The following is a 16,068-nucleotide window of genomic DNA, read 5'->3' on the forward strand; positions in this document are numbered from 1 at the left end:
CACTGTGTTGTATTTTCAGTTAGGTGTGCATTCTCCCTCTGTCACAAGCAGAAAGCAATTGTGCAGGAAGAACTCATGGCACCAGAGGATGAGTGTGTGGGCCTGTCTCTCTCTATTCACATGAATGAAGCCAAAAGTCTTAGCTTATCCTAAAACCCTAATTTGTAAAACTACTAAGGTTAGATTAGACAAGTTCTGGTTTGGATTTTAGAGAAATACAAAGTCAGGCTTATTTAGAGAGGACAGGTCTTTTCACATCATCTGTTATCTACCACACATCCTGCTTTTCTAATGAAGAAGCAAAATTTAAAGATTCCCATCAACCATTCAGGAATTCAAGCACTTGCATTTTGGACAGCAGCATTCAGCTACAGAATTTAAAAACATATTTATATCCCCTCATTTCATTATCTTACTGACCTGACATACAGTACTGCCAGTAGTAACTTACCTCTTCTCCTGCTGGGAAAAGATAAATGTAACAGTTCCTGCTGTCCGGGGGAGCTTGATAAAGACATCAACTTCAGTTCCATGATACTAAGCACGGCGGTAATAGCACTGCCTTGCAAAGGCTGATAATAACTGACAGGAGTACACTCTTAGCTTTAATATGCAAACAGCTGTTGTAGTCTTAAAGAGGAAGTAGGAAATGAAGAGGCTGCCCAAAATCACCACCATTACATGGTGATATGAAGCTACATTTTTGTGTTGAGGAGGGTCAGTGCTTTTTCTAGAAATGGCCTTAACATTCCCAAAGCCATTCTTGTACTCTGGGAACAGTTAAGATTTGGCCATAATCTTCAGTGACACCCAGACTGTAGCTTCAAAAAGCATGTTGGGAAGCAGGATGGGATGTTCAAGTTAGCTCCTTAAAGGATCAAATGGCAAGAACTGGTATCAGAATATGCAAGTTCTGCAATGAATTAGGAGATCACTTTATAGTATCTAGTTTACTTAACTGGGGTCTACCAATTCCATTATGGTTAAGAGACTCATTTCTCTATCCTACTATATAAGGCAGTTTGCTGAGATGTATTAAACACAATGTTACGTTAGCTAGATCAAATACTGCCAGCAGTGAAGCCCTGGGCCAAGAGCTGTATTCTCATTCTTAAGACTGCACAATAGACCCATCTATTTTAAACTGAAAAATAAAACCTGAGCCCAGTGAGATTCCAGCTTTCTACTCTCTCTTCTTTGTGGGAGCCATTAGAGGGATGACATGGTTGTAGGTACTATTCTACACCCAAATTTTAGATACATGATTTTCCCAGAAAAAGCACAAGTAGTGCCAACACTACTTATTGACAAGTCAAAGTGAGAAGGAAAAAACACATGAAAAACAAACATATTTTATTTTAAAAATGTAATTGTGAATAGCATTGTAATAAATAATTTTAATCTGTGTATGACCCAATAAAAGCAAAGAAAATGCACCTAGCAAAATGTCACAAAGCAATAGCTTAAGAAATGCGATCCAGGACCCCGTTCCCTCAGCATTTCTTAAGTAATCACATGAGCGTGTATTTCGTGTTCTAGCCGTGAGAAGGTTCTCTTCCTTCTATTCGCAAGATGAACAACGAAGCAGTCCAAATCAAGAGCTGTCCTTCTCAAATATCTGAAGAGTTGCATTATCCCCAAGTCAGAAGAGTAATGAGCAGTAACTAAGTATACTCCAGCTATATCACAAGGAAATTAAAAACCCAAAACACATTTCAGAGAAAGAGATCAAGAAACTCTGTATTATCAAATAATTTCCAAACCATAGTTGCCAAGAGGGTTAGAGCACCTATTTCAGGCTTAACTGTGAGTATCTGGGTTTTTTACGATCTATAGTAGGGACAAAAAATGCCCTGTCTGCATGGCATCTTGTTTTGTTGTACCTTTATCTTTTATGAGGATTAAAAGTAATGAAAAAATTCTTCAAAGGCTGGAAAACAAAACCTCTTCAAGAAGTGAGAGCTCGGTGGGGGGAGGCGGCAAAAAAAAGGAAAAAAACAAGCCCAGAAAATGGCCTGTTCAAGAACTAGCCATGAAATTCATGATGGTCATAGACCTAAAGTGCTTTACCTTAAAGATATTTTAAATTAAACATGTCTTTGAAAGTGCATAAACTTGAGAATGATGTAACATTAATATTTAAATAAATACCTTCACACCTAGTCTCATATGCAGAAGCCTGAATCCAAGGACTTTTTATGCTATAATGATTCTAGTACTTCATTGCAGTTCTTCCTGAGTTACAACAAGGTGGAGAAAGATTGCCATCACAAAATGAGAATAAAAAATTAATATCCCCCTTAACAGACAGAACAAAGAACATCTGAGCTGTCAAACCTTCACCACAGAGGAAAAAAAGCTTCCTCCGATTTCCCTAGGTCTTCTCAATTTGCATATCTGTAAAAGGAAGAATTACATGAAAAAATTATCAAATTACAAAATATGGTGTTGCAGACCATTTCATGGTATTGGGATTCTTTCCTAGACCTCAGAGGTACCAAAAAAATTTCCTTTATTGTCAAAATTAAAGAACTAAAATGAAATTAAAAGGTCAAATAGAATAAGAAGTTGATCATGGGAGGAAATACAGTGATAGTTCAAACACACTGGTGGGAAGTACTCTAGCAAATACAGTGAAATTGCTGTGGCTTGGGTCGCCCTTTTTAAAAAAATCTTATTTTAAAGTTCTTCAAATACATTCAGTGTTCTATCTGTTGGTACCCCTAGCAGCACACCCCACGCCTCAACTCTCTGACTTGGAGCATCTGTCTGTTGGAACAGGGGACTGAACAAACCAGCCATGAATCAAGGCTCTGATAACTACTGATGATTTACACTGTGTGCAATTTGCTACTATTTTTCCCTTCATAATTTATACTTACATTTCAACTCATCTTCAAAAGAAGCATCTCTGCAGTCGTGTGTATCCTTCTCTTTTGACAGCTCTTTAAACAAATTACACACATACAGAGAACAGTCAGCATAGCTTGAACTTTTCATGTAGTGATAAATCTGTGTTAAAAGCTGCTATCTCAGGTCATCCAGGAATGGTGTGACTTAAATGCAGGCTGGGAGGAGAGATTAATACCAAGTGTTGTGTCCATTTTGGGCAAGTATTCACAAGAGAGGTTTTCTTAGGAAAACCCCCAACTGCCAGTATGAACTAATTTTCACATAGTAGTTTAATTTATAGTGGTCTCCAAATAAAACCATACAACAAACAGAATATCCCATACCATACATGAGCCATCATGAGAGGAGGCTGAAGGATTTTAGTCTCTTCTCTCCTGCTGTAAATATTAACTCTCTCTCCACTCTTTCCTCTATTTCTGACTGCCATGCTTCTACTGGCCATTCACTGAGCTTTGCTTATAGCAAATAGCATCAGTATCTCAACAGGAGGAAAAAGAAACTGTTAAGAGAAGCTAAAGCTTCTTCTCAATAGGGCAAAACCCTCTGTCCTCAATGGTGTGACAAAGACCTTCAAATGCACACTATAATACTGGGGGAAACACAGGATTGTGCCAACATGGTTTGAATTGCAGCATAAAGTCTGCACACCAGAATATGCTGCTATCGTGAGGTACATGTCCCAGGGAGCATGTCCTATCCTATCACAGACTTCCCAGATCATAGCACACCGCCCTGTCCTTGTGCATATCAGGACTACATCTGGTCCTGGAACAAATATGCTTTTCTTTCATGTTTTCCTTTCAGTAAGTTGACATAGTAACAAAAAAGTCACTGATCAATTGTAATTTATAGTTGTTACGTAAGGGAAAAGTAGAAAGCAAAATGAAAGCTGTATGTAAATCTGTGTTTGGTTGGCACCATTACAAAGTAAATTCTCAAGCAATTATTTCTGCATTAATTACACTGATCTATATTTATACTGTGTGTACATACTTGCTATTGATGAACTAGCCACAGGTGTTCCAGTGTCCTTATTTGCTCTAGCTGAAAGAAAATAAGAGAGAAAAATTTAAAAAACCAACAACATACTTACTTCAGAGCTAATGGGAGCTTAAGCACACTGGTGGGAAGGGCATGCTTAGCATAGTGTTCTCAAACCCCTCCATTTCTTCAAAGAATTTAAAATATATTCTTGAGCGCCCCCGACCTGTCAGTGTCCTTTCCCTTTTCCTTTCTTCATTCCTAAGACAGAACTTCATTGATACTATACACTACTATCTGTAGAAAATGTTTTCCCATTGTATATTATAACCAAGAATTTGAACATATTGGGCAACAGGGAACAAAAAGGGGATCACTTTCTCAGTGCTTTTTGAGGGGAAAACCACCCATATTCCAAGGAGGTTCTGTTCTGAAAGAATCATTTGTCATCTAGGACAGCTTGCGTTTTAAAACAAAAACCTGTTGCTACTGCTCTAGCTTCTGAATCAACTTGTAGTTTATGACACACATGCATATACAACATAATCATGATAATCACATACATTGTGACATATATACATTATCATGTATATACACGAACAATAAACATTACTCAAGCAACCTAGGAAACTTCTGACCTTCACTGAAATCCCCAGCGGGAATCTTCTGAGAAGTAAAGGATTTTGCTGTCCCTCCTTCCACTTTCATGTTCTGCTCACGTCCCTGTTGTGTTATTAGGCCAGTGTATTCTTATACATGCAGGGTTATATACAGGCCTTCTGCAGTCTGTTAGCATCACCTGCAAGCCTGTTAAGCTTACAAACACTTCTCCCAGGACTTGTTTCCATAGCACCAATGCAGGAGATAAGTTTGTGACCAAAACACTGAATATTACGCAGTTATATTACATATTTAGAATATAACACATTTAGTTTTATCTTGTATTTATTTTCTGCAACTTGAACGTGAATGCTCGGTCTGGAGTTTATTCATAGATAGTTTGTGTAGTTTCTAGACAGAAATTAGGGCTGTTTCTGGTTTTCACTGTGGAAAAGAGAGCAGGTACACAGGAAAACCAACAGTTCTGCTACACCACCTCAGAAAGTACACCTTTTAGTGTGGAAGCTGTTGAGATACCACTTTAAAAGAGAGTACAACTAGCCTTTGCATTAATTCCAGCTGAGTTTCATGCTACCTACACATATGTACATCTATAAAATTCAAGAATTTTAAGAGAAGCATTTAGTCAGCTATCTTGTTCAGGTTTTTGGAACATTACATGACTGTGTAATAATTTACACAGTCATGCCAGTATGATATAATGCTAGGAGTATTGTATCGGCTTCAATGCCTCTTGTACTTTTTCTCTGCAGACAACTGGACAAAAAAAAAAACCAAAAAAAAACAAACAACCAAAAACCCCAACCACCAAACTCAAAAAGTTATTTGGAAAAAAAGAAGTAGCTACACACCAGCTAAAAAAAATCCACAAATCTGTTATACAGAGGAAGAGTTCTGCTCAAAACCAGGATGTTCAGCAAAACCACCTTCCTTTTGACATTTTTGGATGAGTCCCATGGATGTTCTGAGACCTGCATGACTTTATTGTATCTGTTAAAAAAAAGACTAAAAAATAGACCTGTATATAAAATCCTCAAACCTACTTTGCCTCCAAGGGAAAAAACCCCACAAACAACCAAAGAACAAAATGTAGCAGTACTTATTTCAGGTTAAGGAACACATTTCAAACATTTTTCTTTAACTTGGGGGCAAACCACATTCTTTTCATGCTCACCCTCAAAATTATTTCCCCAAGATTTTTCTCTGGTTAGCTAGCAAGTGAAAACAAATCATTGTCAATGCTTCAGCTCTTCAGCATACTGTGATGCTGAAAATGTCCAATTCAAGCCAGTGAAGTGAATTGAAAAAGCTCAAAGGGTATAAATCCAGTTGTCTGAAGCCACAGTGGGAATATTCGCTCTTGTAGGAAAAGAAAAAAACAAAAATCTTTCAGACTCAAAACCTTAGATCTATCACTTCATATGTAGTCCGCAGTTTATACGGTGTTTTAACCAGAATCAAGATGTATGTAGAATTCATAACAATTAGATCACTTAAAAAAACCCATGCACTAACAGTTCAGTGAAATTTTTTAGAGAATGTAGGGAAAAAAAACAACTCTAGTACCCTGTCTTCTCCTAGCATTCTGGTTCGCAATCAGTAGAACAGATTGATAATAACTGAGATACACTAAAATAAATAATTTTAATACCTTTTCTTATGTAGAGCATTAATAGAAGCACTGATCCAAAGAAAGCGGTCACAATGAGAATTGGTCCAACAAAGTGTCTGCTCTTAGGCCACAGAAGACCATCAGCTGAATCTTCAAGAAAATCAAGGGGGCAAAACATTACATAATTGCATAAGCTTCTCCCTTTTCCTTTCATTTTCACCATGTTACTTTTGCTATGAGCAGTTCTGACATGATAACAGCATTTCAGATTTTGTCTAAGGTCAGGTGCTGATGGTGCGCTTCACCATATCTCATCCCAACACAGGAAAAGAAGGAACATTCATATTTATCTTTGCCTTCCTCATTCCATGTGATAGTGTCTTTACCTACAAGCACAAATCCTGCCTGTCACCACGGTTAGAAGTGTTAGAAGCTTAGTTTTCCATGAGGACTACAGGAAAGAGCTGACTGAGAAAGAGAACGGAGTGCCTCTCAGCTGGTAAAGTTCTGAATGCAAAGGGTAAGTGGCTTCCTTGAATCCCAGAGACATTTCTTGTTAAAACCATACTTGCCTGCTCACCGCTCACTGAAAGGATGGCCTGGCTTTCCTCACTCTCAAGCTGCCTGTTTCCACCCCTTGTCAGTCCCAAAAAGCTTGCCAGCACGTGTTTTTAAAACTGCATGATGAACCAGGGAAATGACCTAACCAAGTAAGTCTGATAAACAGAAATACTATTTTTGGGTTGGTTCAGGTCTCCAGTTTGGTTGAAAGCTTGTGCAAACACAGCAGGGTACAATGCAGAAATTAAGAGTAATCAAAAGCAGTAGGGGTGATGCCCAGTTAAAAGGTCTAATGAGAAACTGCATTGGTCTTCTCCATTCACACATCTTCCTTCAATCCAGACTTTATGAGAAAAAAAATATCTGTGTACAATTTGTTAGATTTAAATCTGCTCAAAGCAAAGGCTGTAGTTGCAGAAAAAGACAAAACGGTGTTCAAAGTTATTTGACAGTTACCATCATCAAAACAGAATTTTCTTGAAAGGTTTGTTTAATTTATATGGGGAGGGTTTAATTTCTAGGCTCTAAGCAATATGCTTTTCAAATAATGGAACTTTTTTAACACTCAGAGTCAATTTTCACATAACTGTATGTCATGCAAAATTTCTACCCTTGAATTCTGTCCAGACGTGCATGATGAACATGTTATTACGGTGAAACTATACACTAATAACTAATAACAACACGAGAATTTCTTTTTAGCATTTTCAAAAATATATAGGAAAGAGAACCAAATCACAGCTGATACAACTGGGAAAAAGTTACATAGTACCTTCGAAGTATATTGCCATAAGTGAATATCAGAAAAGCTACCTGCTATGTGTAAAATGGCAGATGTATTTTCTTGCAGCTCTTTATTCCAGAATATACAGTAAAAAAACTCATCGATCCTACTTTTGATTGTAAGGGTACTTGTCACACGATACAGCTGGTCACTTCCAGTTTCATAACTTGTGTTTGCCTTATCAGTCAAATCTTCATATCGTCTGTTTCGCCACATCACTTCAGCTTGTGGGTATCCTTCTGACTGACATGTCAACTTCCATTCATTGTCTCTCGTGCTCACTACTCCTTGGGTTATAGTTCTGTAAGGAGCTAAACAAATGGAAGAAGATTATTACTAGTAGTTAGCTAGAAGAACAGCATATATTAGCAAGACAGCATTTCTTTATCATTAGCCCCTCGGTCCAGTTTCTGTACATCAGCTAGGATTTTGTAAATAATGCTCTTGATAGGAAAAGTAAATATCACTATTGTGTCTCTCCATAGTAACTGGAGGTACAGGATTTATTACAGTCTTGACACTATTTAGAAAAGTACATCTGCTTTCTGGTTTTCATCCTGTCTAAATGGGTTTGCAACACAGTTCCTCATATGGCATTGTGGGAAATAAAGGACAGAACATGGATTCAACCCAGACAGAAACACAAAGATAAATAGCTGTGCAAGGGCCATGAGTCAGCTTCTACCCCTGGAAAGGTTTCTTTAAATGCTAACACAGTCATGTCTTACTTCAGGGACTCTTCCGAAATCTTTTAACAGTATCAGAGAACACTGAACCTCCTGCAGTAGCACACTCACCCTTAACTTTCAGATTGATTATCTTGTAGTCAGCTCCCCCGTAGCCAATAACACAGCGGTAAAACCCTGCATCTCTGAGCTTCACATCAGTGATGTGAAGGAGAGACCGACCCAAGTTCAGATTTTCTTTCAACAATTTTATTCTTCCCCTAAAGTCACTGTGTTGACTTTTGAAGTCTTCCTCTCCTTTAAGAAGTGCATAAACCTGCTTCAACTCATCTTTCTTTTCCCAGCTGACACTTAAATCTCCAAACTTTAATTTCCCATTCACTGGAAACGTGCATTCCATGGTCACATTGTTCCCATGTTCCACAGTGTAGAGTGACTGGGGGGCTTCAACTGTGAATAAAGCTGAAAAACAAAATTTGTAAGAAACCTTACTTTTCCAATTTTAAGACTAATCTTTCAAGTCATGCCTTACCATATACATAGGACATTTTAAGGACCAAAAGTACCTGCCCTGTTCAAAAAAGTTAAACATTCTTGTATGCACTTGCCCAATTTTGGTACAAACTGGGTTATTTATACCTGCAGACACCTACTTTGTGCACACATGCAACGTGATGCTGTACTAAATATAGGCAAATGTGTGCATAGCCTGTTGCTTTCAGAACACTGCCACAGTAACTGGCAATGGTTAGTGCCTTGGATAGGAATGCTCTGTTTATACAAAAGGCAATTGTTTTTACACACAATGTTAAATACATGACAACTCCCAGGTTTGACAGTGCCAATAAAACCTTTTGTGTAATGCAAATAGTACCTTGTCTGAAATTATGTCTATGCTGAAACACTGGGGATTTCAACCTGGCCCTGTATCAAAGCACACATATTTAGTTAAAAGTAAAAACATGCTAAGACCTTTTTATTTAAAACATTAATGGAAAAACTCCAGACGCTAGCACTTGAAAGAAAACTGAAGAATTAACATTTTTGTGCTTACACATGGAACGGAAACATACTTAAACAGTTCTACTGCTTCTTAGGACTCATCTTCTTACCATTTAGGAAATGCCAGTAGAATATAAATATAAACAAAAGCAAAGGCTTTTCCATGATGTAGATAGAACCTAAAATGATAAAAATAATAGGTAAGTATAAGTATCTGCTCATTTTTCTAATTTGCACAGTAAAATACGCTTTGTAGTCACTCCATGCAAAGAACTAGACAGAAGGCACTGAATTCCACTCTGGCTGAAAACATGACAAAATTGCACCTTTAGCTACAGTAGATGATCAGGCAGAAACCTTCCTGCACAGTTTCAGGAAGAATATCCGATTTTACTTGCTTTAAACATTTTCCCTTGGTTATGGCAAAACATATGCTTTATTACTATCTGTCAATTAGTAAATAAATACTGACAAATCCCCAGTTGTTCCCCTAAACTGTAGCAGGGAGTGCTGTTCCTCCTAGGAGTATGGAGAAGTTTTCTATATATGTTCGGTGGAAGAAAAAGAATTTAGTTCTTCCCCACCTGTTTGCCATACTTTAACATAATGTGAACATACCTGGTTTTGTAACACCTGATCTCACAGTACTTATCATGGGGCTTGTGAAGTTACATATTCTGCCAACAGAATTCCTGTGGTAATTAATCACTTTATGAGTATTTACACAATAGTGCCTTTGTAAAACAGTGACAAAAACAGTCAGCCTACGAAGACAATCTATTTTCTTGAATTTCTGCTGCTTTACCTCTGAACATGTAAATTATTTCAATTTTCCATCAGAAGTTTTTTCCCTCTTTACTGACATAGCTTTTATACTCCTACACAATACTATAACGTTAAAAAACACTGATTACCTTCACACACACCCTGCACTTGCTAAGTGTCTGTTTTAAGTCAGAGGAATACTGGTATCAAACACTGCCATCGTTTTTCAAATTACTGTCAAGAAATATTCAACCCGCTGTAAGGGAAGTGTTCAGTGAGTACAGAAAACTGTAGAATCTTAAGTCCTCATTTTGGATACCCAAAGACCCAGAAAAATAAGGAAAGATTGCCTTCAGCTGTTTTCTAGTGGTAGTGTCAGCATTTGTGTAAGAAATTAGGCAACTGTAATACCCATCATGCTTCCTAACTCATGAAAATCTATCTGGACTGTGACTCTTACCATTTTGGTAAGTTTGTCTTTCTTTCTCTGGCTTTCAACTTTAAGATGATAATAAGGTAACAATATTGTCCTCAATCACAAGGCATGTGCCTTTGCAGTGTTACGGCTTAATGGAATTAGACTTCTTATAAAAAATTGATTCAAGCTACTTTTTTCCTCAGATTGCTGCTGCTGGCTGATGCCAATAGCAGGTTTGCAGAAGCAAACACAGACAGAGCTGAGAAAGTGAGTCAGTCTAACACATTGTGAGGCAGGCATGAGCAATTACGAAAGGATGTTCTGCTAACAGGGACAGGAAAATAAAAGATTCTCAGGGTGAAAGATCTGTTTCATTGATAAATAAATCCTAGGTTTCTTGAGATGGTTAGGTACCCAATTCAGCCCTTAATGACAAGTGATGTTCTTAAAAGCACTAGCAAACCGCTGCCTAATCCTGTGGGTACCTAAGATTTTCTGGTGGTAACGCATGAGAGTGCCTCCATCATGATGCCACTGCCTCATGTGTAACAAGCAGTCCAGAGCACCAACTAAGCTCCAAAGTAAAGCTTCTCAAACAAGACAGAGGCATACCAATCTCACAGGTGTGCTCTGATTGCGCTTACTCTAGAGGCTAGCCTGCAGACGAGCAAGCCGCTGAGACTGATGGGTATAGTGAGTGTGCAACCTCTCTACACTCCCCATGCCAGAATGACCAGAGCTGTAGCACACCCAGCCCCAAAATACTTTCTACTTTTTTTTTTTTTTTTTTTTTTTAAAGTGGACACTGTAGCTGAGAGACTGCTCAGAACAAGTAACATGTGCACTGTAGTCATAGAAAGATACCCATACCCATGCGTGCAACTCATACCCACTTTTTTGTCTGGAAATCTGAATGTTGGTGTGAACTCCAGGACAGGTGTTCTGATTAACTCCTGTAAGATGGATGACAAGTAAACTTTTACAGTTCTAAGACCCAAGATTGTATCCTGCAGTTGCTGAATTTTAATTCATAAACTTTCTCCCACTGTAGAGGAAAACAAGCCTTACTGCACACAAAAAGAAGTATGACTCTTACTTACAAAATTCTGCAGGAGCGAGAAAGTCTGCTGCTGGGCTCAACTTTTCACTTTCAGAGAGGAAAAAAAGTAGGTCCAGGTCAAATCCAGATGCACATTAAAAAACCTGTTGCAATAACAATTACAGACCCTTCTCCTCTTTCACCCTGAGAAGAACAATCCGCTGGCTGGATCAGCTGAAGCAGCTCAAGACCTAGATGCCAATGAAAGAACTTTAGCAAAGCTGCAATCTTCTGTTTCTTACAGAACCTGCCACAATTCCCCTTCTCTCCTCCTGCCAGCTTCTGACATCTATGCAAACAGAGTTTTATAAAAACCAAGATAATTTACTGTGCAAAATGCTCTTCAGTATTACTGCTGTATCACAATCAAATGAAGAAGACAGGAAAAACAGAACTATTTGCCCAAAGGTTTCTTGTGACAGAATTTAAATGTTGATGTAACTCCACCTACTTCTTCAGGAAACTTCCCCATTATTGGAAAATTCCCCACTAGGGAAAATTCTTTATTGCTAACAGTGGTTCACTGTAACCAGAGACAGAAATGTTGGGAAAATTAGTACACAAAATGCCACAGGCATTTTAAGAAACATGTCATCTGATCAAAGCTGTATCTGAGCAACAGTCCTTGGAACACCAGTAGCAAGAAGTCATCCATCTACACAAACTCAGGGTCCCTACAACATTAATCTCAAATGGTGCCAAACAGCTGCTAACAATGACCAAAAATCTCCTACACAACTTACTAGTCATGTCTGCAAAGGTCATAAGCAGGAATAACGGGAAGAGCATTGCCTACCCTTCTCTGCTAAGAACAGATACCCCTTCCCCAAGGTCTGAGCACAGTGAAGGCCCCTTGCCTTGCTGTTGTGTAAGGCAAGAAGAGCTGCTCAGCCTATGCATTAGCTTAGCCAAAAATAAAGAGCGCTTTCTTTTTACTGATTCTAGAAGTCACTCAAGAATACAGGAAAAAACCCAAGTATTAGAAGGATGTACTCGCATTAACTTGCAGACTGTACTGGGATACCATGGTCAACAGCACCAAACACAGCTTTGAACATATGTTTCAGTGTAAGTTCACCCGCTTATGTTGTCTCAAAAAAGGGCTGAGCCTCTCAGAAGAGTTAAAATACTGTGCAATGACCACTGAAAAGTTTTCAAAAAGTATTTTCTTCTTTCCACTTGAAAGCACATTCACAGTGTTTGTCACGGAAGCAAAAACACGTAATACAGAAAACCTGTAACCTTTTCACTTGGTGTGTAGGAGGAGCACGGAGACGGTGGTGTATGAAATAGCTAAGTGTTAACGTTTAGGTTCTAATAACCTGAAACTACTTTAGTAGGTTGCGGAGGTGGATTTCCCGAAACAGGTGAGACTGATGAAGGCTAATTTCCAGTGATTTCATCTGTGCTTAAAAACAGGTTTAGCGACATTTGCTCAGAAAAAAAAAAATGCAACAAGAAGAAACTGAAACGAATCTGCAAAATACTGACTGTAAGGCCACAGAAGCCACCGATGCAGCCAGGCTTTCAATATCATTAATTTAGTTTCCTCCTTTTCATTGCTCACCTTGGGGTATTCAGTAGCAAACAGACCAGGAAAGGGTGGGTGGGTGAGAGGGTGTCTGGGCTGGTTTTCTTGCTGTTTCATATACGTAACACACACACGCATCTATACATACCCACACGTTTTACAGCATAGTTACCTAGTATGGCTGGCGGGGGTTGGTTTGTCCGTTCGACCTCCGCTTGCGACAGGCTTTCCAGGCAAACCGCGCCTGGCGCTGCCCAGCCAGGCCGGTAACAGGCGCAGCCCCCGGGCACCGGCCGCCCCCGGGCACCGGCCGCCCCCGGGCACCGGCCGCCCCCGGGCACCGGCCGCCCCCGGGCACCGGCCGCCCCCGGGCACCGGCCTGGCGGGCTCCGCGACCACTCGCCCCCCGCGGGCGCCGGGGGAGGGGGGCCGGGGGTCGGCGAAGCGCGGGCAAACAGCGCTCCGGAGGGGGCGGTGGGGCAGCAACCCGCCCGGCCGGCCCCACCCCGGCTCCCCGCTGCCGGGAGCTGCCAGCCGCCCGACGCCTACTCCCGGCAGCAGCCGGCCCACCCTTCCCCTTCCCGGCTGGGCCCTGTGCGCCGGGCCCCGGCCCCGGCCCGGCCGTCCCCGCCCGCCCCGCCGCGGGCTCGCTGGAAACGAAACCGCAAGCGGGCGGGCACGGGCGGCCCTGCGGGAGGGGGCGGGCGCGTGGCTCGGGCCGCGCGGCTGATTGCGCGCTTGTGCTTTCTTTCGCTTTTCTTAACAGGAAACGCTCTTTCGTGGGGAATTGGTACCCCTCGGTCTCGAACGGGCGGGTGGCATTATGGAGTGTGCTCCACGCGCGGGCAGGCGGGCGCCACTGGCAGTGCGGCGGGTGACAGCAGCACCCGAGGTGGCCGTGAAGCCCGGGAGCGGTGCGCTGCTGCTCCAACTTTACATAGCTCTGTGCCCTGCCACTTAACGACCCTGCTGGGGGATACAACTGCAATTCAATAACCTGATAGTGCAATCTGATAATACAGTCCAGTATAGAGTTTGTTTGCTGTGATAATGTTTCTTTTGTTATAAAACATAACCCTGACAGATCTCTGCCATAACTTTCCCAAAAGAAAGCAACCCCAAAACAGGAATATTACTCAGGACACTGATCTACCAAAGGACCAAGGAGCCACCGTGAGAACAGTTTACTACTGAGCAGCTACCCTCTAAGTATGGAATACAAAGCAAACCCAAAGCTGTAACCCATGGCCAGCATGCACATGGCAGAGGTGTGCGCTGGAGGAAGGGGTGGGCGCGATCCCTCATTCTCTCTCTGCCATAAGCACCAGGTACGGCCATCTGCAGTACGCAGTTAATGTTTTCATGGGCCATAAGCCAGCAGGTGGTTGAGAAGCCACGGGGATCCCTACCTGGAAGCCATCAGGTTTTATGTTGATACAGCACATTGCCGTGGAGGTGCTTGACAAAGTTTGGTTTCATTCACTGACTTGGGTCCAAATATTCAGAATCGTGTGAGCCCCTCAGAAAGGACAATGTGGAATGTTAAGTTATATGATCAAACCTCCTCCGCACCCCCATGGAGAGGCAATGGCAGGTGAGTGAGCCCAAATAACTTGCAGTCCCTGATGCTCACAAGGCCCGTGACAGGAGGTACCAGCCCATCAGAAAGCCATCTCCACAAGCACAGAGGAGCACAGAGGCGGCCCCAAGGCAGGTGGGAACCCAAACAAAAGACTCAGAGAAAGGGACACCCTACCTGGGCTCCTCCCAGGGCTCTCCCAGGAGAACTTCAGCCCCAGGTCTGGAGCCCACCAGGATAAGACAAGACCACAGCACCTTTCGGACTGAGGGAGCTGCTACCTGGTGGTGCCCTGTGGGACACATTATGGGATGCATTTTGACATAGCGCAAGGCTTATTATGAGATGCTTAGGGAAGGAACCAAAGGTTCCAAAGGGATAATGAAAGGGATGGATCTAAGTGATTTTGGGAGAAACAAGTATAAGACAATAGAAGGGTAAGTGGATAAAAATGACCATAGACAGCTGCTGGTCAATGCGCTTGTCTGGCCGTGCCCTGTGCCCACTTAGTGCAGTCTGTCTTCTCTTCTCGTTGAACTGCTTTCTGACTCTTCTCATGGGTGAGGGACTCTATTCAGGGCGTGTGTGTGTATATGGGGGTCTGCGTGCCAACAACTGGAGTCATACCATGGGTTGGAGGACCCATGTGTCCATGGTGCAGCAACTAGAGACTGGAGTAAGCGGACTTCAGCACCAGCAACTGGAGAAAGACCTCAGCTACAAGGGCCTCTGTGTATATGATGGCAGCAGCTGGACAGGGACCATGGGCAAGAGAGCCTTGGTGCCTAGGTGCTGGCAGCTGCGCAGACCTGAGTGTCACCAAGTGCTTATCCTTGGAATGGGACAGGGCCCATGTTCCCTCGGTGCAACAGCCAGAGCACGAGGGTGCCTGAATTTGTGAGATCCAGCTGGATGAGCTGTGCAGTGGCCTGGGAGGCAGTGGCGGGGGGGGGGGGGGGGGGCTGTCTGTGAAGGCAAGATCACTGGAGGAGCTGGGACCCTAGTGGAGGGACCAAGGAAGTCCCAGAGAAGTTGCTGGAGAGACCATGGGGTCTGGGGAGCTTATAGGGGAGACACCCACTGGGGGTGTGGGGGTGTCTGTGTCTCTAAGGGAGAGACCATGGAGGGTTGGTACTGGGGGAGCAGGGGAGTTCTGGCCAGCTATAGATGGAGGTGTCAGGGGAGTGGAGTTTAGAGTGGAGTTTATATGTCTGAGGGAGGTGTCGGTACCAGCAACTGGAGAGGGGCTGCAGGCCTCATGGGCTCATGTGTCTAGATGCTAGATTAGGTGGCTGGGGTCCAGGAGCAGCTAGTCATCAGAATGGCCGAGCACAGCTGAGGGAGGAATCCACCTTGTACATATTCCCACCACCAGACCTCTGTCCTGCTCATCCAGGGAGAAGAACAGGATGAAGCTGGTGTGAGTGCTCCCTGTGTCTTTCTGTGTCACCTATGTGGCTGGCCATGTGTGTACATATGTATGTAATGCAGTGCATTCATGAGTTCTGCGTGCATA

General features: G+C 42.2%; 1 protein-coding gene across 10 annotated transcripts; it reads right to left on the minus strand.

Annotated features, from left to right (window-relative positions):
• Positions 1–1,381: 1,381 nt before the first annotated feature.
• Positions 1,382–13,283, minus strand: LOC119141512 (programmed cell death 1 ligand 1-like). 10 transcript variants are annotated; one of them, XM_037373907.1, is made up of 11 exons: positions 13,146–13,283; positions 11,444–11,490; positions 11,237–11,296; positions 9,779–9,852; positions 9,271–9,339; positions 8,270–8,620; positions 7,502–7,783; positions 6,167–6,277; positions 3,907–3,957; positions 2,883–2,945; positions 1,383–1,679 (listed from the first exon to the last, which is right to left on the minus strand). In XM_037373907.1, the coding sequence occupies exons 4-11, from the start codon at positions 9,813–9,815 to the stop codon at positions 1,504–1,506; spliced, it is 1,140 nt and encodes a 379-aa protein (XP_037229804.1). In that variant the 5' UTR covers positions 9,816–9,852; positions 11,237–11,296; positions 11,444–11,490; positions 13,146–13,283; the 3' UTR covers positions 1,383–1,503. The 10 variants fall into 10 exon arrangements, with proteins under 10 accessions (XP_037229809.1, XP_037229804.1, XP_037229803.1 ...); XM_037373906.1 differs by having other exon boundaries at positions 11,444–11,633; XM_037373914.1 differs by lacking the exon at positions 13,146–13,283 and adding an exon at positions 2,338–2,397 and having other exon boundaries at positions 1,594–1,679; positions 11,444–13,011.
• Positions 13,284–16,068: the final 2,785 nt, after the last annotated feature.

This window comes from Falco rusticolus, chromosome Z, assembly GCF_015220075.1.
Source record: "Falco rusticolus isolate bFalRus1 chromosome Z, bFalRus1.pri, whole genome shotgun sequence".
NCBI lineage: Eukaryota > Metazoa > Chordata > Aves > Falconiformes > Falconidae > Falco > Falco rusticolus.

What these genes read in the sequence shown, in the direction of transcription:
- LOC119141512 (XM_037373907.1), bottom strand. Translation starts at nt 9,815, where the DNA reads ATGATAAGTACTGTGAGATCAGGTGTTACAAAACCAG. An exon ending in TGCCATTTTACACATAGCAG is followed by an intron (nt 6,278 to 7,501) that starts GTAGCTTTTCTG and finishes ATTTTCTTGAAG; the next exon opens with ATTCAGCTGATGGTCTTCTG. An exon ending in TTTTGAAGATGAGTTGAAAT is followed by an intron (nt 1,680 to 2,882) that starts GTAAGTATAAAT and finishes CTTGTGATATAG; the next exon opens with CTGGAGTATACTTAGTTACT.